The sequence below is a fragment of the Paramormyrops kingsleyae genome, chromosome 14, assembly GCF_048594095.1.
Source record: "Paramormyrops kingsleyae isolate MSU_618 chromosome 14, PKINGS_0.4, whole genome shotgun sequence".
In the NCBI taxonomy this organism is placed as follows: Eukaryota; Metazoa; Chordata; class Actinopteri; order Osteoglossiformes; family Mormyridae; genus Paramormyrops; species Paramormyrops kingsleyae.
In genome coordinates this window covers 17,859,251-17,882,046 of record NC_132810.1, presented here as the reverse complement: position 1 = coordinate 17,882,046, position 22,796 = coordinate 17,859,251, and the positions used below count along the sequence as shown (strand labels likewise).

The 22,796-nt window shown below is 46.6% G+C and overlaps 1 protein-coding gene across 4 annotated transcripts in view; it reads right to left on the bottom strand.

The window, feature by feature from the left end:
• The window catches only part of col12a1a (collagen, type XII, alpha 1a), a 56,705-nt gene that overhangs the window by 21,324 nt on the left and 12,585 nt on the right, over positions 1-22,796 (bottom strand). For 2 of the 4 annotated variants that reach the window (XM_072698741.1, XM_072698740.1), the window contains exons 13-35: positions 22,431-22,703; positions 15,891-16,160; positions 13,890-14,159; positions 13,025-13,217; positions 12,798-12,922; positions 10,872-11,021; positions 10,644-10,763; positions 10,359-10,523; positions 10,101-10,247; positions 9,559-9,701; positions 8,473-8,602; positions 7,953-8,098; positions 7,541-7,670; positions 7,304-7,437; positions 5,741-5,870; positions 5,380-5,519; positions 5,148-5,280; positions 5,026-5,046; positions 4,798-4,937; positions 3,369-3,498; positions 2,428-2,567; positions 1,941-2,070; positions 432-574 (exon numbers count right to left, since the gene is read on the bottom strand). In XM_072698741.1, the coding sequence (XP_072554842.1) occupies positions 432-574; positions 1,941-2,070; positions 2,428-2,567; positions 3,369-3,498; positions 4,798-4,937; positions 5,026-5,046; positions 5,148-5,280; positions 5,380-5,519; positions 5,741-5,870; positions 7,304-7,437; positions 7,541-7,670; positions 7,953-8,098; positions 8,473-8,602; positions 9,559-9,701; positions 10,101-10,247; positions 10,359-10,523; positions 10,644-10,763; positions 10,872-11,021; positions 12,798-12,922; positions 13,025-13,217; positions 13,890-14,159; positions 15,891-16,160; positions 22,431-22,703 (3,503 nt within the window). Of the gene's footprint in view, positions 1-431; positions 575-1,940; positions 2,071-2,427; positions 2,568-3,368; positions 3,499-4,797; positions 4,938-5,025; positions 5,047-5,147; positions 5,281-5,379; positions 5,520-5,740; positions 5,871-7,303; positions 7,438-7,540; positions 7,671-7,952; positions 8,099-8,472; positions 8,603-9,558; positions 9,702-10,100; positions 10,248-10,358; positions 10,524-10,643; positions 10,764-10,871; positions 11,022-12,797; positions 12,923-13,024; positions 13,218-13,889; positions 14,160-15,890; positions 16,161-18,714; positions 19,004-22,430; positions 22,704-22,796 lie in introns of those variants that run through there. The other 2 variants (XM_072698742.1, XM_072698743.1) reach the window with 2 other exon arrangements.

Here is a 22,796-nt window from a genome sequence, read left to right as displayed (position 1 = left end):
TTGAAATGCAGAACATTTTAGGTTTTAACTGGCTCCTTGTCTCCTAATAGGCCAGAGCTTAATTCAAGACCTTAAACCACCAGCCGACCCAAAAGCCTCAAGCATCCAGTCCTGTAATCTGCAAGAAAAACAAGCGACGTGTGGCACAGAGCTTGATCGTTTTGGTTTTGAGAAGGCTTCTCTAACATGGCTTGATGGTCCTTTTTTGATTTATAAGTCACAATCTATTAAGTAACCGTAAAAAAAACTACTATTGTTATTTTAGGATCTAAAAGCATTATAAAAAATATTTCTCATTTACTTTTATCAGCAGGCCAAACATGTCCCCAAAATAATGTTTTTGGTCAAAATCAAGGTCCACTCAGTATTTGGTAATTCACTGGAAGTTCAGCGGGAAGACAGCCCAGCTTTAGACTTCCCAGGAAACTCACAGATTCTGAGGGCCTGGTCCCAGTCAGCGGAGCATAGGAGACTCGGTACTGCTGCACTTGTCCTGAGGCGGGCTCCCATCGCACATTCAGGGTGTTGGTGGTGGGGTTGTACACCTGAATGTTCCTGGGTGCCGAGCGCACGACTGAGGAAGAAGGAAATGACAGGAAGAGGGGAGAGGTCAGAGGACTCCACACAGTGTCAGACCACATGACCACACAGTGTCAGACCGCATGACCACACAGTGTCAGAACGCATGACCACACAGTGTCAGACCGCATGAACATACACCAGACCACATGACCACACATCAGAACGCATGACCACACAGTGTCAGACCACATAATGTCAGACCACATGACCACACAACATTCAAACTGCAAACAACTAGTCCTGAGGCAATTCCACGAAGTGTGAGTTTCACGGGGACTGTTGTCAAACAATTTTTATTTTAACTTGCCTCAGATGGCATTGTTGTCATTTGAAAAATATCAGGTATCTATTTTAAACAGATGTGGTGCAACCAGGACAGCTCAAGAAGCAAGAAGTTTGATGTACTCAAATAAAATGCAGATATCAAAGTGTTTTAGGGATTAAATCAAATTAGCACACAACATAGTCAGCATAAACTATTTTACATGATTAGCTGCTGAAGAATACCTGGAGAGGAACGGCGTAACTTTAAACAACTGAAACGTGTAAAGTGACTATTCTTCTCTCATCAAAAAAAAGAATGAAGAAGCGACACAGAATTCCCCGCTAACTGGTAACAGAGGTCTTTTATATCAATGTGCTTCCCTGCCTCTGCTGACTGGCAGCTCCTGGAGACGGTTTGTGCAAACTAAGCAAGGAGCCCAACTCAAGCAGAGTGAAGAAAAACACACAGGATGGAATATGCAGAAAGGAGCCGTGCCCCGTATTCAAAAAGAAGGGCTCCTTTGTTCTGTTTTACGGTTCGATGCAGCGGACGCCTGGGCTAGGAGTGGAGGCCAATCGCTACCTTTAATTCCATCCCAAACCCAGTCAGATGTGCTATGTAAGCAGACTCTGCTATATTATATACATGCAAAAAACAGGAACAGATCCACCAAAGGTTTTAGAGTCCATCCTATGCATAATCCAATTTTTAAGCTCAGACCTTAAAGACATAATGAGAATTATAAATTGATTATTCATTAACGTATTATAAATTGCAATTTATTATGGATTGGATTATTTTTCTTTGCTAGAATGATCATCATGTCAACCATGTACTGGACAAATGGATAAATAATTAATTGATTTATGTTTCCAGTTATATTTATGTAATGTATTAACTACATTACATAAATATAACTGGAAACATAAATCAATTAATTAATCCATTGTTTATGGTTTTGTGGATCTTCGGTTTTGTTTGTGTTCCAGGCATCGTGTTACTGCATGGTGATTTAGCACGAGGGATTTCTCTCCATATGATCTCAGAGGGTTTCCACATCGAGCCTTCAGAATCTGTCTGCCATGTGACTCACGGGTCTTTCCGTTCTCCGACATGCGCTTTCCATCGCCCAGGGCAAAGACCGGCACCACAGTCACTGTATAGATGGTGTCTTGCATGAGGTTTCTCAGGACCGTGTTGGTGATGGTCCCGGAGACCTGCGTCTGGTGGGCACAGGAGAGCACGGTTGTGGTCACTCATGCAGGACAAACCAGAGCACCAAGACAAGCACAAGGTCTCCCACCCCATGCTGCTTCAAAGTCACTTAACGCTTACCGAGTCAATAAGGTTTACCTGGACGTGACAACCGACCAAACCTAAACTCTCTGGCAGATGGCCAGTCTCAAAAAGGGTCATGAGGTCTTATGGACAGGTCTATCTCCAAATGGCATCTACGACCATGTCACAGAATTTAATTTCTCTAAGAAGTTGAGTATTGTCCATATGGATAAAAGGTCTGCAATGACACTCAGCCGAACACAGATGGGCTGCTAAAGACTGTGGACAAATGGCTACTGTACCTGTTCCTCATCGCCCCCTGTGGCCGGAACGTAGAAGATGCGATATTGGCGGACGTTGCCTTCTGCTGGCTCCCAGGTCACCCTGAGTGTGCTGGTGGTGGGATCGGTCACCTGGAGGTTCCGCACTCCACCCAATGGCTCTGTGGTGTAGACAATGACAATGACAATGGGTAGTTGGTTCTCTTTAGAATTGCTGGACAGCAGCTCTGATCCTCTTTATACAGGCTGAAAAGACTGTGAAGCGCATTCAGGGCAGAGATGGCAGCCTTTCTGCCCCTCTGTGAGCGATGCTACTAATCGCCCAGAAACAGCTGTGGTTTCTTCTGCAATGCATCAATGACATCGGTGTTTATAACTGATGCAATCGCGCGCATGTGGGAGCACGACGCGCGTGTGTCAGGCCCTCGCCAGCACCTCAAGAATCTACGCTCCCCTTCGATGTCAGAATACAGAATACATATGCTCAACGGTGACGTAATAAAAATTGTCATCTTCTATTTAAGGACTCGATAGAAATCGGGAAGCAAATCACAATGCTGCATTACTGTTTACATGACAGGTGTAACAGGGTCGCCATCTCTGGTCAGCTGGCTGAAGTGAGATTTTCAGTTCGAGACAAGTCTGCACACACATGCACACTCACATGTATGTGACGGTTTTATTACCGTGTAAATAGTCTGGAGGGTTTGCAAACTACCCAAACATTTTTGATGTAGCTAATTTTAGGTTTAAAATAGAATAAATTTAGATTTGCTGTAAGATTTCTTGCGTGAGAGTCTGAAAGTGTGAGAGTGCGTGACAGTTGGCAACCCTGATGCAAGGTACGTAGCCAAGAAGGATGCCAGAAATCTCAGCTCTAAAGCCAGTGGCGCTCACGGTCCGACGGACCTCTCGGACTCTAACAGGAGGCCTATACCGAAGAAGGCAGCATGGGCGCTTACTTGTCTTGCCCCCGCCAGAAATGTCTTTGCTTTCGCCAGTAGCGTATATCGCCGCCACGGTGATTGAGTAGGGCGTGTCGGGAGTCAGCTTCTGCAGGACCACACTGTTCTTCTTGCCTCCGATCTGGGTCTGATTAAGTGAGAGAGAAAAAAATCCACATTTGCTCGGCTTCAGGTAACAAGTGTCGGATTTTTGCCCCAACTCTTCACAGACGCGAGTCGTTCATACAAGTGCTTCCCTAGGCCGGCAGCTTAATAATCTCACAAAAACAAATAAACTTCAGAATTACTAGCTGTGTGACACACTGCTGCATCAACAGCAGATCTAGTTTTCACATGAAGTTATGGAGATATTTTTTTCATTAACGTAAACCGATCCAGCTGATGGCAGTTACTTTTATCTGGAAGGAGAAGAACTCTCCATTGTTAATCCAAAAACACTTCACAGAAGAGTCTGCTGGGCACTTGATGTCTATTGGTATTTGGCAGCAAAAAGCTGTCTTCAGAAAAACTCCCATCGCCAAACCAGCTGCAGAAAGCTCACTGGCCTCCCTACAAGAGCCAAAGACAGACAACCTGGTCGTTTCACGCCAGCGACAGATACTTGCAAGGTGGCAATGGCATTCTCCTACCCCAACTCCCCCCCCCCCCACGACTCAAGAGTGCATATTTGTCCTATTGTTATTCTGCCATCTTCGCTGCCAAAGTAAATCTATAACTGATCTACGAAACAGGCGGATGGGTGACTGGAGAAGCATGAATGTTGGATTTACTATGCTGCACTTGGCTGGGGAGAGGGTGCAGTAAAAGTTGTTGCTTGGCCCAGATGGGGAGCCATTGGTGGGATAAGAGTGAGAAAGGGGTGTGGTCAAGGGTGGGACCGTGATGGAACGAATCATCAAGAAGTGGGTTTATTGACAGTCGCTAAGGACCAATCAGGAAGTGTGCGTCTTCCATTGTCTCTAGTTTCAGATGAAATGCTGCACACCTCGGAGTATTTCCCATGCTTGCTGAAGAAATACAAAGGGTGTCTACTCCGATCTGGATCTCCGGAGGTTCCAGTCCAATTTCAGATTTTAGAAATCTCCTAATGTGAAAATGTTCACCTAAGATTAAACAGCTAGTATCTGGACTATACAAAACTCATTTGTGAATATGCACATTACAATGAAATACCACAAAAAACCCGAGAAAAGGCAGTGAATTTGCAAAGGCTTCTGGGAGTTTTCTCCATCAAGTTCTCTGTCATGTCTTTCACTTTCCAAACTGCTATAAAGGTCACTTAATGGCTAACAGACACCCACAATCTTTTTTTAGTGTCCGACAATATATTTATTTCTGTGTCAAAAAGTAAGCATTCCACAGGTGTGGGAAAAAGATGCAAGAACGCCGTGGTAAGCCAGGTTAGGGAACTGGAGACTTCACATACCATCTGGGGCCTGCCCCCCTCCTCCGGTCTGTAGGTGATGCGGTAGTTCTGGACGCGGCCTGGGGCGTGGTCCCATTTCACTGTCAGGGAGGTGGTGGTGGCATTGTAGACCTGCAGGTTCTGAGGGGGCCCCGTTGGTGCTGGAGACAAACCCGGGAACCAAATTCACACTTTCTGTCTCTGTGATCGATTCATTAGGAATGGAAATTAGTGTCTCAAAGTACTTACCAGGCGTAGGAATGTCTGCCACTGTAAGAGAAAAAAAAATGGTGTTACAATTTTGGCTGAGCAAAAGCAGGCAAATATCCATAATTGTGTGTCTATTTGGAAACGATTCCCCGCTGCCCTACATGTGCGCTGGCTGCCCATCAGATCCTCGCTCTCGGACTCATCGGGGTAGATGGCTGTGATGAACACATCATACAGGGTGTCGGAATCCAGATATTCCAGCAGATAGGAGGTGTCGTCATTGTTCAGGATGGCCTTTAGGAGAGGAAGCAAAAACACAAAACTAACAGCTCTCACCGGCGGAAAAGCTGCCTGATTGCTGCTCATCCCTCTGATGCCTGATGATTCACTTACATATTGAAAGTCGTCTTGGCCATGCTTGGCCCATTTGATTCGGTAGAGGGCTACATCAGGAGCACCGTGCTCCCAGTGGGCGATGAAGCTGCTCAAGGTAACATCTGAGAACCTTAGGTTACTGGGGGCAGGGACAACACCTATTGTAGAAAAAGTATAGAGTCATTGATTTAATCTAGTGTTGGGAAGAGATCGAATTCTCCTCAGAGATATTTTTAGTGTAAAAAAAATGGCAGCAAGCCAACGAAGGACTGCGTATGACCAGACAACTTGCACCCATGTAGGCTGCTATCCCAACAAAACATGTGAGCATTTACCAGGCACGGACCCTGAAGAGGAGCGGCTCAGGAAGTTTCCTTACCAGTCACAGCATGTCCGAGCATTGGGTTAGCCGATCCTGTATCGTACACTGGGGTGACTGCCACATCGTACTCGGTTTGGGAGATGAGGTCACGAAGCACTGTGGTCGTCACATGACCTGAGACTTCAGTCTGAATATAAAAATAAAAATGATTTGAATGAGTTGAAATCATATGTCGTATACCATTTAACAATAACAGCACCTTCCTGCCAAAAACTATTTACAATTCATTATGACTGGATACTTCATATTACTGTCTGTTATTTTACACACCAGTAAATAAAACTTTACTAGAAATTTAGTAAAGACTATTTTTAGATTTGAGTTGTCAATGTTTATTGAGTACAATGTTCAGAGTGACTCATAACTCTTGAATGGGTTGCCTAAAAGTCAGGGTAAACTAGCATGACATGAAAGTTTCTTTCCTTCCAGGAGCTCATAATGTCTCAATATGATTGTGTGTGCTGAGTGGCATAATATCCATAACTGTAAGAGAACATCAGTGAATTGTTATTTGAGATGTGGAGGAGAATCACTGGAAAAAGAGCTCTTGGAGTCAATTCAGCTTAGCTGGTTTTTTACACTCTGTAAAGGATTTGTTGAAAAGTTTGAGGGAATGATAAATGAAGAGAACTCTGAAACTGATCTTGTAATCATTTGTAATCCTCAAATGGTCTCCTCAGGTAGGAAAAAAAGCATCCAAAGAAACAAGGATCCCATGCCTCATTTACTTAGTAGCCACAGCTTTCCATGAATACACAGCCACCCAGAGTCCACTGCGAAGGGTTTCAAAGATGCCGTAATTCTCGAGGCAGTCTCGGTAATGTCTTGGTAATGCTTTTGTTTTTTAAGGCTGTAAATTTGGAACCATCTACATCTCAAAGAAGGCTTCCTCATATATAAATCCACAGCGATGGGTTTTGATTGTGAAGTTCCTGTTTTCTCCAAAAGAACCCAGCCATGATCACTCATCCAGGGACACACCATCCATCAAGTAGCCGAGCCGCCACATTTCGGGTGGCCTCCTCCGTGAGGGTTTTAGCCGATCACAAATCCACTGGGGCCCCAGGCCCGGTTTTTACTTCAAGTCCAAGCCGACGGGTTACGAGGGGAGCCGAGCTGTGATTGATGTCGCAGGATGTGGTCTGATGGGCCAAGGGACCTTGCAAGCCACTGTCTCCCAGAAAGCCCAGGCTGTAAAGTCAAACCCAAGGGCCCCAAGAACAGACGACCACTTCAGCAGTCCTTCAGACAAAGTCTGCTCTTTCAATTTATCTCCAGAAGCATTATTCTCTAGGACGTCTGCAACGTGAATCTGGATGACCCAAACCTTCGCTGGCCCACTGGTCGTAGTTCATCACACCCGGCTGTCTAAGGTAATTAATTGCAGGACATTGCTTAATCGGCAATACTTTCAATCAGGTGTTGTCTGCCACTGTTGGGAATGTGGGAAATGTAGTTTTTTTTCCAGAAACGGATGATGATTTATTGTTTTAGCAGCTTGGTTTGGCCAAAGCTAAGGCAATCTGTGAAAGCCTGATGCAGATTACTGCTCAGAATTACCTCCTTAGCCTCTGCGTCCTCATGCTTGTATGTGATGATATACTTGCGCACGTTCCCTGGCGCGGCATCCCAGTCGAGATTCATGGTACTGTGGGTGACGTCCGTGATCCTCAGATTTCCAGTGGGCAGAGGCACTGCAAGGGGATGAGAGAGAAATTGGAGTAAGAGACGAACAACCTCGAGAACCTTCTGATGGGATTCAAACGGAGAAAAAAAAAAATCAGGGAGTTCACGTACAGGTGACACCCTGGTCGGACAGAGGGTCGCTGGTTGCACCACTGTGAAGAGCAAAGATGGACAGAGTGTAGGCTGTGTTGGGGATGAGGCTCTCCAGGAGGGTTGTGGTCACATCTCGGCCGACTCGCAGCTGTGAAAGTCACAAGGTTGGACATGATCATGGGATGCTGTGGCATGGCTTGAAAGAAATAACACAACCACGGAAATTCTCGGTGGCTGCTCTGGCATCCGTTTTCCAGTTACAGTGCTGTATCAGATACCGTATGAATCAGCAGCAAGAATGAACCTACTGTTCATTGACGGCACCTGATGTGAAAGTTTCCAGAGAACGGGATAACCTTTCTACTTGTCAGCTCAGCTCAAAGCTTCCATTTCCAGCTAAATGGCCCAGGTTGGCCTGACTTGACCTCACCTCTTTCTGCGTGGTGGGTACGGTGGCATTTATGGCCATGTACTGCAGCAGGTACCCTGTAGCACCGGCTGCAGCCTGCCAGCGTACCCTCATGGTGGTGGGCTGTTCGTCATAGACCGTCATGCTCCTCACAGAGGGAAGGGGCACTGTTTGGAACAAGGAAGGAGAAATCAATTGAATTCATTTTCATGTAGAGTTTTTCCCAACATCTGAAGCCACCCATCGATCTCTTGCCACCCTACCAGGCCCCAACGATCCATTTGCAGGTATCGTGAAGAAGTCCAACAAGCAATATGATACACAACTGGGGTGAGTTTCCCGAAGCCTCCTTAACGCTACGTCGTTCGTTAGTTCTATCTTTTAACACAGAACTTAAGAACGACGTAGCGTTAAGAACGCTTCGGGAAACTCACCCCTGCACAGTAAGCTTGTACAAGAAAAAAGTAGTTAAGTAATAAAAGTTAGTATTGCTTCAGTATGGAATAAGAGGACAATTCAAAGGACAATGGTGGACACTCACAGGTAGTTTCAGTGCCTTTCAAAGGCTCACTGGTCTGATCCTCAAGCATAGCGTAAACATTGACGATGTACTCCGTCAGGGGGGTCAGGTTCTTCAGCACGGCAGTGGTCACAGTCCCCGAAACAAACGTCTATAGGAACAAACATTTCCCATTGGTAAAAAAAAGTGTCAGTCACTGGGAGCCTGAATCCAATCGGATTACACATCGAGTTTAACGCCATGGCTAAGGGAACACAAATCATCCAAATTTGTGAGTTTCTTATAGGATTATGTTAAAACAACTCAAAGTAACTTCTGCTACTGTCAATTAAGCGTACAGAAACAAAGCAAGGCTTTGCAGAGCATATCGCTTCATAGTCAAAACCATTAGAAATAAAAGCCAGATTCATTGGACTCAAATCATTTTGTTGCCAGTAGGCAAAAGTATTTAATTTGGCTATTTTAAACAAAACCTTACAGGAGTATAGCTGAAAACCTGCTATCCAGAAAGTTGTTATGTAATTGAAGACGAAGCTACAGCCTGAGGCCTATTTCATGGAAACCTCCCTGTCAGCCCCGTCATTATTAGGCAGACAGGTCCTGGCAAAGGGCTCGCACTAGTAAAAGTGTGTGGAATGGGGCCAAATCCACTTTTTTGCTGGGGAAAGAGGGTGAAAGATGAAGAGCTCAAAAATAGGGATTCTGATCAATCTGATCTCAATGAACAGTTCATGTAGCTAAATTCTGGAAACGCTAATGGCGACGTCTCCATCACGTCACCTCAAACCCTTGGTCCGAGAATGTCTGCCTGAAGCTATGGAACATCTCTGATAATGTGATACGGTAATGCTGTGATAACATCACTCGTGGGAGCTTGTATGCAAGCTGCAGTGATTTATCGGCTAATCTTATTGTATTTGCTCTCATTCTATTTGTCATCTACCATGAGCACACATGATTCAACTAAGGATAGGTGCTATTTAAAAAGCGAAAAAGCCAGAATATTATGCAGGACAGAGAACAAACTCTCCTGTGGTAGTTACAAGTCAACAAGAAAACCCTTGGATTCTACAGTCAAGGTACTGGCCGATAAACATCAGGGCTCACCTCTCTAGGTTGGGTTCCAGAAACCGTCATGTACTGTACGCGGTACCTATCGACCGGCTCGCTGGGTCCAGTCCAAGTGGCCCGGAAGGAGGTATGGGTCACTTCAGAGGTCACCAGGTCTGTAGGTGCCCCAAGTCCACCGTCTTGCAAGAAAACATAGGAAAACATCACTTTTACTTATTACTCAAAAACTGTTTTAGTGATGAAATAGCCAACATTCTGAGATATTTGTATATTTTGTCCTCACACACATCACCTGACATTTCATGACACTGCATGTTGTCTTTTGGATCTCTTTGGAAACCAGTTCATGCAGCTCTTGATGGGCTTCTAAGCCTCCCATACTAAATTGTTTATACACACTAAATGGGATTGATGCCGATTGTTTGAAGTAATCACTTTGTTTATAAATCTTGGACTTGTGCTGGAATTCCTTTCTGACGATCAGTACAAACAGGGAGTAAGGAGGGCAATTAAAGGGCAGATAGGAATGAGAGAGTAGAGCTGAGAGCAATGGAGGAGGAGGAGGAGACAGGGCCCACCTGAGCCCTTCACGCTGTTACAAAGGTTGACTGTGAGGCTGTCCACAATGTCGAGGAGGAAGGAGAAGTCAGCCACGTTATACATGTGAATGTCATCCGGGTCCGAGGCGATGGACCGAAGCTCATTCTCGTCAGCATTCTTGACACCTAAAATCAGTCAATGCATTTACTGTTAATGCTGCTCTCATTCTCCAGCAGTTCAAGTTTAATTACACACAGAAGCTTTCGGAGCTACTTGGAGCTCAAAGATATACCCACCGATGGCATAGAGCTCGATGCCCTCGTCACGTAGCTTCTGGGAGTTAACGATGATGTCATCCTGTGACTTGCCGTCAGTGACGAGCACTCCAATTTTGCGGGAGTTTGGCCGCATTCCAACATTAGGCTTAAAGTTGTTCTGAAGGATGTAATTTAAAGCCAGACCTGAGGAAGCAAGATTAAAGCATGTGAAGGTGCTTCTTTAACAATGGAATGTCAAAACACAGTTTACAAAACACAGCTAAAACTGAACTAGCTGCCCATCTTGAAAACTACAAAAGTCACCTGTCAAGGTGTTGCCTCCTTTGTAAGGTAGGTTGGCTACGGCCTCCAACAATGATTCCCGAGTTTTATGAGTGTTCAGGTGCCATTCGGTTTTGGGGTCACCACTATACTGAGCGAGACCTGTGAAAAGCAATCAAATACAGAACAATACAGTCAGCAGCTACACACAAACATGGAAACTGTAGAAGCACTTCTGGAATCTTCAAATTGTGTTGCAGAATCACTTGCCGATTTGCACTCTGTCCGGTCCAATGTCGAACACTCCCACCATGCGGCCGATGAATGATCGGATAGTCTTGAAGTTCAGACGCCCGATACTCCATGACCCATCCACCAGGAGGACGATGTCAGCCTGAGCGGTGGTCCTGCATGCCACCTCTGAGATTCCAGAGAACATCAGACCACATCAGACAATGAAACATACCCTCCCCACTGGACTGAAGACATACACGAATGAGAGGTGAACTTCTTGATGGGTTGTAAAGCAAGACAGACCAACACAAGGTGACACCTTTTGAAGCTTCAGAAGATCAAGTATGAAAGAAGCAGGGGGAAAACAAAAGTGGATGTAATGGATTCATAGTATGCAGCAGAAGTAACAGACACAACCAAAGTTACACTTTCCATTACAACTTAAACTCATAATTACAGTCTTTCCTTTCATTACAGTTTTAAAAGCATTACAGTTGTCCTGCTGTTCATAGCATCTTCCTGCTTGCAATTCCATATATCCCATGAAATTTCCAGCCCTGCCGAGACCAGAAGGCAGGGCATTCCTTCCATCAAATCACGAAAGACACCCTCTTGACACAAGATATACGAGATGCTCTCCAGTGAGAATTACTGCACATTCCTCGTCTGTCCGGCGCTTGCTATTCCAGACACCTGCAGGATGAAAAGGATTTTCCCCTCCAATGCGTGAGAGGGCAGAGACACATTGCGCAATCTGCCACTGTCTGCAATTGAAAACAAGTTACATGACATTTGATTTATCGGCTTTTCCCCGTCAAGCAGATGTCCAAAAAATGTGTGCGGATACTCTGTACCCAGTGATCGTTTTGTGCTGGCTGCCTTTACTCAGTTACTTAGTAATAAAAAGAAAAATTATTAAAGGCTGGATCCCGAAAGTCTTTGAAAAGATATATCGGTTAAACCAGGTGTTGGCCTGGTGTTAATTTATATTCGACAAAATTAGTGAACTATTGTTTCCGGTATTTGTCAGTGATATACTTGGCATTAAAACAGGAGTGCTTTGTCTTAGATTGATTGCGGTGGGTTTTTTTTCCCATTGAAATGTTTATCTTTCAGTCCTTCCAAGGGGACCTGTTATTTCGATCCATGCTAAAGCTTGCCACTGTGAAAATTATTTTAACAGAGTAGTATGCTTTCAGTGAGAACTGCTGGAAAAATAAAATCGCCATGATAGAAATTTATTGCAGGAGTAATACAGGTTAGTGTCACCTAAGATATCGTTCGGATAATGTAGCCCCTCCTACTTTGTTTTCACACCTTTGAGTTCTGCCCCTTTCAGACAGATTCTGTCCCTCAACTGTTACTGATTATGGAAGGAATTTCAGCCCAAGGTCATTGGGACTCTGGAGTCTTATATGAAAAACATAACGGATTCTATTTTCACGCTAACCAATGGCGGCCTGTACTTCAGATGTGTGAGGTTGTAAAACATTTGTAATTGCAAACAGACATTTTTTTTCCATTTTGCTTTAGTACAAAAAAAAAAAAAAATGCCCGATGTGTCAAAAAAGAATCTAGCAGATGGCATATTCATTAGAACTGTAAGTGCAGTGGGAAGGCATGTAGCAAAACTCATCTCATTCTGTGGCTACTAAAGAGGGAAAAAAAACTCCGAAATATTTTCCGAAATTGAAATGGAAAAAAAGAGAACAAGATGCTTCTTTTAAAAAAATGTCTCACGTTGCAAAAATTACATATGTATTTTAATTGTAGTATTCCACAGATTGGAAAACCTATAAATATTTTATAGTGATATTAAAGAGAGTGTAAGTAAAGCATTTATGAGATAATATAAAGTATGTTATGTAAAGGCAAGTTGTATCAACATGGGATAATGTTTCCAGTGCAGGGACTTTTCTGGACATCATCCTGATTGGCAGGATTGGTTGGGGCGGTTCCCACCTGGCACAGTGAATGGTGGGGGATCTGGCCCATCAGAGAGGGTGGTCTTCTCCTGCCCAGCCAATGGCATGCTTTCACCTCCGTCAAACATTCCGAACACACTCACTGTATACCTGGTTGCAGCCCTGTGAGCAGAAGCCATGGTTTCTGGGTCAGTATTCCACCAACCGGTCAGACCGTGGTGCTCTACTTTGCGACAGATGACTTCCGGTGATTTCTCCACACACCTCAGTTCCTCCAGCACCACGGTGTTGTCATAGGGCCCGACAAGCAGCTGGCCCAGGTCCACCTCGTCACTCGTGGGGTGGAAGGTCACCTTGTAGCCACGCACATCTCCTGGAGCGTGGTCCCAGGTGACCCGGAAACTGTGCTTGGTGGGCTCAGATGTCTGCAGGTTTCTTGGCGACTTATACGGTGAGACTAACCAAAAAAAACACAAAGAAGATGCATTGATATCAGCACAGAGGAGAGACATGGAAAGCTGACAAATGGGTTGGATGATGCTGGAATTACGCAGGAGTCTGCATTTACTACGATCTGTGTCAGTTTAATATTCAGGTGCTACAAAAAGAGAAAGCGACACCATTTCCAGTCTAAAGTGCACAGAGCCAACATCATCCAGTTAAACCAACCAGGATTGGTTCCTCGGCACGTTGGAATTTTATATTGTCCAATAACCACCCCCTGTCCCCCACCCAACACACACAGCATACAGAGCATTTCTATCCAGGGTTGGGTGACATGGTCTCAAAAGTCATGCCAGGATATTTTCAGGCATTTTTTTTGATGCACGATACGTATCACAATATTTCTCCTTTTTTTTTTTTTTTTCCTAAGAAGTACTGGGTTTACCAGAACCATCCTTGTAGATGCTGCGGTTTTTGTGGAGTTTTACCTGAGGCTTTTAAAAGTTAGTAAATCACTGCTATCTGTGAAATATTAAACACTGCTAAGCGTCTGACCGTAAACTTAGATGTTCTCCTTGGCATCGAAACCCGCAGAATGTAAGACGGAGCTGTGATACGTTTGCCGTGCCGCCAGGTCGCCCAGCCCTGCTTCCCGTCACACATGGTTAATTATAGACCAACGTACGTGTCCGTCCTACTCCTTGCCTTGCTTTTCCTTCTTCCTGCTTGTAGACGGGCACCACCGTGATGTCATAGGTGGTCATGGGCTGCAGCCGCCTCAGGATGGTGGATGTGTTGGTGCCGGGCACCTTGGCGACCATAGGCCGCGTCTGGCTACCCTCGGGCCGGTACGAGACCCGGTAGTTCACCACCTTGCCCGGAGCGGGCTTCCAGGTGACCTTCAGGGTTCGCTCAGTCTCGTCAGAGACGGCCAGAGCTTTCCCTGCAGCAGTAACTAATGAGATGGAGAAAAAAAGGTCCTTCTATCAGCAAAAAATGTTTTAAATTCTTTTTCTTAAGGAATCCAATCCCAGCTATCCCAACCCTTGGGCGCTATGTCTGGTGGAATACGATCCAAGTTTACTGTGACCTTGTATTGGTTAAGCCCTTAATGGATGGATGATGGATGGATTTTGTTTTTCTTTATATACCTGCTTGTCCTATGTAGGCTGGGGGGGGGAGGAGGAGTCTGGAGTCTATCCCAGAAATAACCCAAGTTGGGGTACCAACCCATTGCAGGGTACACACAAAATTCACACCTATGGCCAATTTGGTACCATTGGTTCACCTTAGCGTGTCTTTGGACTGTGGGGGAAAACTGGAAAACCCAGAGGAAACCCCCACGATGACATGGGGAGAACATGCAACATGCTCACACATGGAGCCATAGCAGACACACAAACTCTGGTCCCAGAGGTATGAGGCAACAGTGCTAACCACTGCACCTGCCGGCATTTGAAATGTGCTTCTAAGACATTTCTTTCCTTTAAAGCACATATTGCAGAGTCTGTGGTGACGGAGGGATTGCTAATTCCCTGGCTTTAGGTGTTAATCCTTTGGTGAAACACGGGGGCTTTACAGCACGTCCGCTGCAATCCACGCCCCGCTTTTACACCCCAGCCCATCAGGCGGCTCCTTTCAGCTGTGCGTCGGACCTTTTACAGGCTTGCAAATTCTTCCCTCCGTCATCTTTTCGAAACCCACGGCGACCGCAGTGAGCTTAGCAGAAGGCAGAAAGTGTGAAAGGGGACGATCCCAGGAAATATTTCTATTTTTTTTTATCACACCCAGAAGTGGCCGGGAGGGTTTTTATGAACGGAAATAGCGTGACGTCCAATGTTCCAGCGCACAAGTCGGCCACCACGGACACGACACCTTTCTGAGATTCCAGTTTTTCCACTGACCATGGAAACAAAAAAAAAAGAAAAAATCCCAGCAGATGCCTGACTTGCCTCCCATTTAAAAATTGTACCTGAACTTATTTTCCAGAATAAATAAAATACCTATTTAATAATCGTCCGTCAGCACGTTTCATGAATTCCCCATGGCTCCTACTTGTCAGCGATACCGTTTTCCACCCCCCGTTTCATATGTGAACTGGCTGGGATATACGGACTTTTCCAGGCGGACTTCTGAACACCCTCCGGCGTAACAGACAGCAGGTGCTGCCCGCTAGATCGTGTGTCACACAGATGCGTCACCAAGGCTGACCGAAAGTGAACCAGCACCAGAACACGCCTGCCACAGCCGCCTGACGCCACCATAAGAGCCCTACAACCCCGCATTCCTGCGAGACCCACGTCACCGCTTCCCAAACAAAGGATTTAAGGGGGGGGCAAGAGTTCAACCGCTGCCGGTATTAAAAAAAGTCCTACTTCAAATACGAGAGCTTCACCTGGGCAGCGCAGGCTTGTCCAAACAGTTTAGGCGAGAATCCTTTTCTGTTTTTCCAGTGCAGATGGGGTCACTGGCCCCCTGAGCCTGGCTGGATCCCCAAGCACTGAAATCTGAGGACTTGATTGGGCAACACTACTCTACGGCGCGGTTTCTCAGTTCGAGGGTCACCAGCTACCCCCCCCCCCCATCATGAATTTGGGTTGGGACTTGCTTCCTACATGCTGTAAGTATCATTTGTAGGGAACAACTTTTGTGAAAGGTATAAGATAAGAAGGAAAGATCGACATACTATCTGTGGTCTCTTCTCCGACGAGTGGCTCCCCCTCTCCACGGCGGTAGGTGGCGTAGACGGAGACCCGGTATCGAGTTTCTGGGGTGAGCCTGTCCAGCACGGTGTTGGTCATGTCTCCAGGGACGGACTTCTCGCCAGACTCGTCAGTGAACAGCGACTGCCACGTGACACGGTAACGCAGCACATTCCCGGGGGCGGCGGTCCACAGCACGGCAAAGCTGGTGTCTGTCACATCTCTGGTGACCAGATCTTTAGGGGAACCCAGTTCTGGGGAAAAACAAAGAACCAAATATCACTGATGAGCCAGGAAATACATCATATCATCACCCTAAGGAACTAAGCAATCATTTTATGAATGTAATTAAAATGTTTGTTGCAGTGCAGTGTGTGGCTTTTTTGGGTTAGGAAATGTCCCCGTGATCGGAAGGTTGCCAGTTTAAACCCCATGGTATGCAGAGATTTCACTGCTGGGCCACTGAGCCTCAAATACTCCAGGGACTGGTCTATCCTGCTTTATCAGTTGTTTGGATGAAACTCTCTGCTAAATCTGCTAAATAAATAATATCTACGACTTGCCTATCAGGCATAACATTGTCCGCCTGTGTGATCTTCACACTGTAGTAATTGTCCAGACTGAAGCAGGCATTAAGCCACCTGCCCTGGCGTTTGAGGTGTTAATCATCTGCTAATGAACTTGCATGTTCCAGAAAGCAGCAAGACTCTGGCCCTCAAGCGAAAGGGAGGGGATGATCATATTAAGCCCCTTCATGTCCAGCCACATTTGGAGGTTAAAAAAAAAATGTTTTGTGTTCCCCGCAGGCACACTCAGGGGATGAACGGCGGCAAGTAGATTCACGTTCACACCTCTTAGCTGCTGGGTGGCTGACCTTGCAGAGATCCGACACAACTTGTGTGTAGGGGGGACATTTTTTTCCCCACCCTAAAAAACTTCCAACCACAAAGAATTTCAGACCTACAGTATTATTTCAGTGATCCATTTCCAGACCTAAGTTCTCCAGCAGCTGTGACAGTTTTCACCTGGTCTGAATGTCCCTAGAAACCCTCCCATGACATCTGGTCCAGCCATATGGCTTTCCGAAGAGGATTAAAAAAAACACACAGCATGGTCATTTTTTACCTCCTTACCTCCATTCTAGGCCTCTCAGAACACCATATATAAATGTACCCTCCTAATTCAGCAGGATTCATTTCCATTCTACTGTCTAGCACAGACACTGCCAAACCCCACTTTCAACATTCAAATGTAAATGCTTACAGACCCTCTGTATGGCTGTTATATTAAAGCCTGATCCTAGCATTAAGAAGAATAAGTGGGACCTGGAATTACTGGAGCATTCCAGTGAGAGGTGCCAGACCGACATCCTTTTCCAGACTGACTTTCCTGAGCCGGGCAAAGTAACAGGATTGCAGGTTAATGGTTTTTGCAGGCAGTTTTTTTGTTATTAATATGTACGGCACACAGATCCCAATCTCCTGCTAATGTAACAAACTAATTGTTTCCAACTCCCCAAGAAGCTCCAGTGAAAAACAGCAGCATCATATATTGTGTGTGTCATATATCAGATGTTCAATAATTCACCGTACGACGCTTTCATTTTTATTTTTTTTACTGAGGGAGATTGAGCGCATCAGGAACATTCATATATCGAATACCACTAATGACAGGCAAAGCTGTACTACAGAAGGTTAAATCGCTATCAAAAGATCCAATAACCCCTGAAACAATGTTTAGTATAACCTTGCTTGAAGTCATCGTTTTTCAGGTGTGTAGTTCAAAAAGTTAAAAGTATATTTTGGCAGGAGCAAAAACAAAGGTTCATTCTTATGGAGGTGTGGCTCACAGGGTTAGGCTTTTGTTCTTATGATCAGAAGGCTGGTGGTTCAAATCCCAGCTATCAAAACGATTTCACGGCTGGGGCCCTTGACCAAGACCCTTAACTCTAGGGGCCGTCTCTGTTTCTTTATGGTTCTTGCTTTGGATGAAAGTATCTGCTAAATATGTCTGCCTGATTCAAAGTTTCAGCGTGTAAGTGTAAATCCTCCATGGGGATCCACCACAGCCTTGGCAGAGATCCAGTCTCCCTCTCATCCCATCGGATCTGTGTGTCATGCGCTCAGCCTCTCTCTCACCCAGACATGTGGGTCCGACACATTCAGGGGCTCCTCCGGCATTCTGTCACATATTCCAGAGCCACTTAAAACCCCAGACAGGAAACCAGAACCACACTGAATTCAACACCTTCCCCAGTGGCGCCTCAGCGCACAGGAGAGTTTTTTTTTTGAACACTTACACTCCGAGCTATAGGTTTACGGTGCCGTGTGGAAAGTGACACTATCATAACACCCAGGAACGTGCCGGTCAGCCCTCCGTGCCCCCCGTAACGTGCCGGCGGCAAAGACCACGTGCCGATTACTGGAAATAGGCACCGTCGCTCTCCTGTTGCCACAAACTCCTTGACAATGTGCCGATCTCCGTTAGCCAAGCCCATTTAAGCTTAATTTCCCTCAATTTGGCATCGCGTTTCGAATTTCCGGTTTAGTCCAAAACCACCACCTGCTACGCACTTTTACCAAAACGCGTTACGCACTACAGACGGTGCACCCGTCACAGCTGGAGTCCGCGTTACGTCATGTCGTCATTTTTTACCACGCAACCCCAGTGTCTGTAATACTCATTCAATCTCTCCGATGGCCAGAGTTGGTGCTGGAGAGCATGAGTCCGGCTACAGACAGGAGCACGAAAGCCCCCCCCCCAGCCCACATTTTGTAGGGGTAACTGAGACCCACTTAGTGCCTTTACCCTGCTTCTTTTCAGTTCTCTCCAGCTCCGGCACTGAATCTCCACCAGCCGCCCTGTCGTGCCTCTCCGATGGAATGTTCCGGATGCTGCTCATAAAAATCGGCCCATTTAACCGATGCCCTTGCTGCTGTTTTCTCTCCTTTTCTTTTCCACAGATGGAAGAGCTATCCGCCCCCTCATTCACCCCCTCTCCCGCCCGTTTCTGGGATCGCAGGATGCCGAGCCTGATGGTCACGCCAGTGTGAGAGTCTGGGGAACGCGGGGGAAGGTAGATACCTCTGAGGGGAGTCGCCCATGTTCTTACTCACCCCGAACAAGCTCTCCACCGCTACAAGGTCTGCCTGTGGTGTTCTCAAACCTACTGAGCTCAACTCTGGCCCCAGAATGAAATGAAAAACACCTGTACAGGCTTGTGTTACCCAACACCACAGGGGCTGAAGTGTCCTTATCAAGACCTGAGAGCCAGTTTAAGGAAAAACGATCGCTCCTTTTCTGTTAGTTTTTTTCGTGTTAGATCATCCTGCATAAGAGCCTAATGATTTCTTGTAAATAAGCTACAAGGCCCATTTCCATGCGACATAACTATTATGTCTGCGCTGGACTCCTGCTTCCAGCGACAGCCCTGCAGGACACTCATCGCAGCCGAGACGACATTCAGATGGATTTTCTGATCCATTGTGAATTTCTGGCCTCCCAGAAGAACCGGGAACAAAACAGTCAGTGTGTTATTCTTCATGACGTCGAGGAACATGTCTGAAATGGGAACGGACTCAGGAAGCACCCCCACGGGGAACCCTGGGGCCTCTGATGACGAGGCGGACTGGCTGGGCGGAAGGGGGGGGGGCAGATTCACTGAGTCAGCAGATCCGACGGGCCGAGAGGCGTCCAGGAGAACCACGTAAAGTGCTCGGCGACTAATGAAGCACGAGCTATTGTCTGAAGACAGGGAGGGGCCGGAAAATGCCATGATCCCATGGGCTGCTTTACATAACGCTCAATGACAACGATTCAGTGGTGGACGGTGAATGGCAGGACTCATTTCCTTGCCAGACTCATTCTGCCTTGTTCCGAGCCACGTGGGAGTAGGTCTCCATTGCGTAAGCCTTCGACATCAGCCGACATCAGGTCCAAAAGACCTCTCTCTGTCCAACAGGGTGGGGGGTTTGGTGGGGGGCAGTCAGAAACATCCGGTTGCTATGGCAAAAAGACAGATGCGTCAAGTGTGGGAAGTCAGTAACTCCAGGGGCTGGAGACAGAGCTGGCAGGGGATAGAGTTGGCAGGGGCCGCCCTCATTGAGCTGCAGACATTTATGATGCTGAGAGCACAGATGCGCGTCGCCATGCTCGTTACAAGGCGCGAGAATCGGCACGACTCTCCTTGAGATGTTCTCATGAACAAGACTTGGGAGTGAGCACGCAAAAGACAAAGAGGAGCCCCCAGATGTGCTTCCACTGCCCTGATTCAGGGTATCTGAGGTCTTTATCACAGCCTTGCTGCAGCTTTCCACCAGAGGTGCTGACCTACTGTCGTGTTTCATCGCTTCTACCCCACAGCTGGGACTTTGCACCCAAGACGCTCGACACTGAAGACTCAGAATCAGCACCATCCACTCATGTCCTCTCACGCTTCAGCTCTGCTCACAGTCGGCGGCTCGATGAGAGCCCCCATGCAAGGTTTTGTAGTATGCATCATGGAAAGATGGAGTGTAGGACATGTTAGGTGTCACAGACAACATTCCTTTCCCCACACAGTAACTGGCCAGGGGAATTAGGACTAAGTGCTGATATCAGGTTGACGTAGCACATCAGAATGAGGAGGTCTGGGTGCATGTGCTACATCTGGCCAGTGGCGTAGCAGTAAATAGGAGGCTTTCAGATGCCTTCCGCACATTTAATGGAGCAGTTTGGCATTTGCTTCCACACTGTCACTCGACACAGAGACCACGGTTCATGAACCATTTCTGATCCTCTCTCAAGACAAGAGGCAGACCAAGATCTCATGGCTGTATTAGGAGCACTGAAAGGGATAACAGTAGCCGTTTTGTTGACACGTGCCCCCCCGGGGGGGTAAACAACGTGACCCAAGCCAAGACTTCATGCTACCCAGAGTCTTTATCCACCAGAGACACGCTGCTAATTGCCAGCGCAGCAATATTAGGAACAGATGTCTCCTTTCAGTACTTATTTCTATCTTCCTGCCAGGTCACCCCCCCCCCCCGACCCAACACCGAGGTCCTGAGATAAAGAGACCTACAGCAGGCCTAGTCCTTCAGAACGTTTTTGCTGATGACAGGGACTGGCAAGTAAAGCCAAAGAGGTCTCTTGGTGGGGTGGTGTGTTAGACAGTAAAAAGCTTACTTAGGTTACTGGGGCCCTGCACTACAGATACGGATGTTTAAAAGGACAGGGAGAATGGATGGAAGAAACAGAAGCTACCAAGAAAAAAATCTGATGCAATTTTTCGCTGAGTAGAAACTCTGGATCGACTGAACCGAATTTCATTTTCCATAACAACATTTTTCATCTGTTTGCACTCTCAAGACTAATATTTGCAAAAAACTATTAGTGTCATTCTAAACAATCCAATAAACTCTCCATAATAAACCCCAAATAACGTCACCTTCCCAGCCCGCCAACTGTACTCGTCCCCATACATGCCTGCATACGCTGCCAGCTGCGTTTCATTAATTCTAGATTTTTGCACTTACTGCTGCACTCGAGTGCAAAGTCGCTCCGGACGAAAGTGGCGGCCAGATAAATGACCGTCAGTCTGAACGTTCCCAATTCAATGACAAATGGAATTCTGCCGATTAGTGGAAACACACGGGAGACACGTCCAGGAAAGTCTACGGGAAACCCTGAGGAGATGGGGAAGATCCTGGAAATCTCACGCACCCTTTGTGAAAAATCGGGAGCGCAAGAGAAATGTGCAGAAGTGCGATAAGTGATTTTCTCCATTGAATGACTGGAGTTGGATTCAGGGCAGAAAAATGCCGTTCAGGGCTCGCAGATTCGCGTCGCTGTCCACCGTCTTAATGAAAGAACGCCACCCTGCCCGCCTGCACGGCACCTTGCGACGCCGCATTTCGACTCAGCACAGCTGCCTCTGCGTGAAGCTCCAGGGACCTCTTCGTTTACGAGGCAGAACTTCCCATAAATCATCAGAAGAATGAGGCCGCCACCACACCCAGATTCATTCGATTCCTAAGCTCGATGTTAGCCGCCCAGAACATCATTCTTCATGGAAACACGGGGTCTGCACTGGCCTGCTCTCTCCATGCACATCTGCATGATTGCAGAACCTTTAAACAAGGGTTTCAGTACTACCAGAGCTTATGATGTGATTATTGATGCCTGTCTTTAGACACTGAATTATAGACTGTTAAGCAGAGTAATACGATCGCACCCCACAGCGCAGAATAATACCTAAGGGGAGAATGACATATCTGCTCCAGAATATTTAGGTTCCCCTTTGTTGTGCAGCTGTGCTTGGAGCTATTTTCCAACTTGCTTGGATGATCCTCTGAACCCTTCATGCAGACAAACAGTTTTATTAGGGTACTTCTAGTTTAATACGGAGCTTAATGATACAAATTTCAGGAGCTCTTTGGGAGTTGGAACTTGCAAGGTCTTGTAAATAGCTGCTGTTCTGTCAGCTGTCCCCAATCACTAACCAGTGTGCTGTTGATCGACGATGAAGAGATCGGGTTAGGTACCTTCCAGAGTGGTTCCGGTTCCCATCAGCGGGTCGCCGAGGCCTGAGGTGTAGCGTGCACTGACGAAGAGCTCGTACTCCGTGTCGGGCTGCAGGTTCTTCAGCAGGGCACTGGTGGTGTCACCTCTCACCATCATCTCCTTGCCCTCTCCGCCGGTGGATGGTTTATACGCCACGCGGTACTGCTGCACCCTTCCCGGTGCTGCTTGCCACGACAGCCGCATGCTGGACACGGTCTCGTTGAAGACCCGCAGGTTTCGAGGGGACCCCCGTGCTGAGGAACCGAAGAGAGCAACATTAAAACCCATTTATCAGTACTGTTCCTCTGGTTCTGAAGAACATCTACACAGGCTTCAGATTCAGGTCT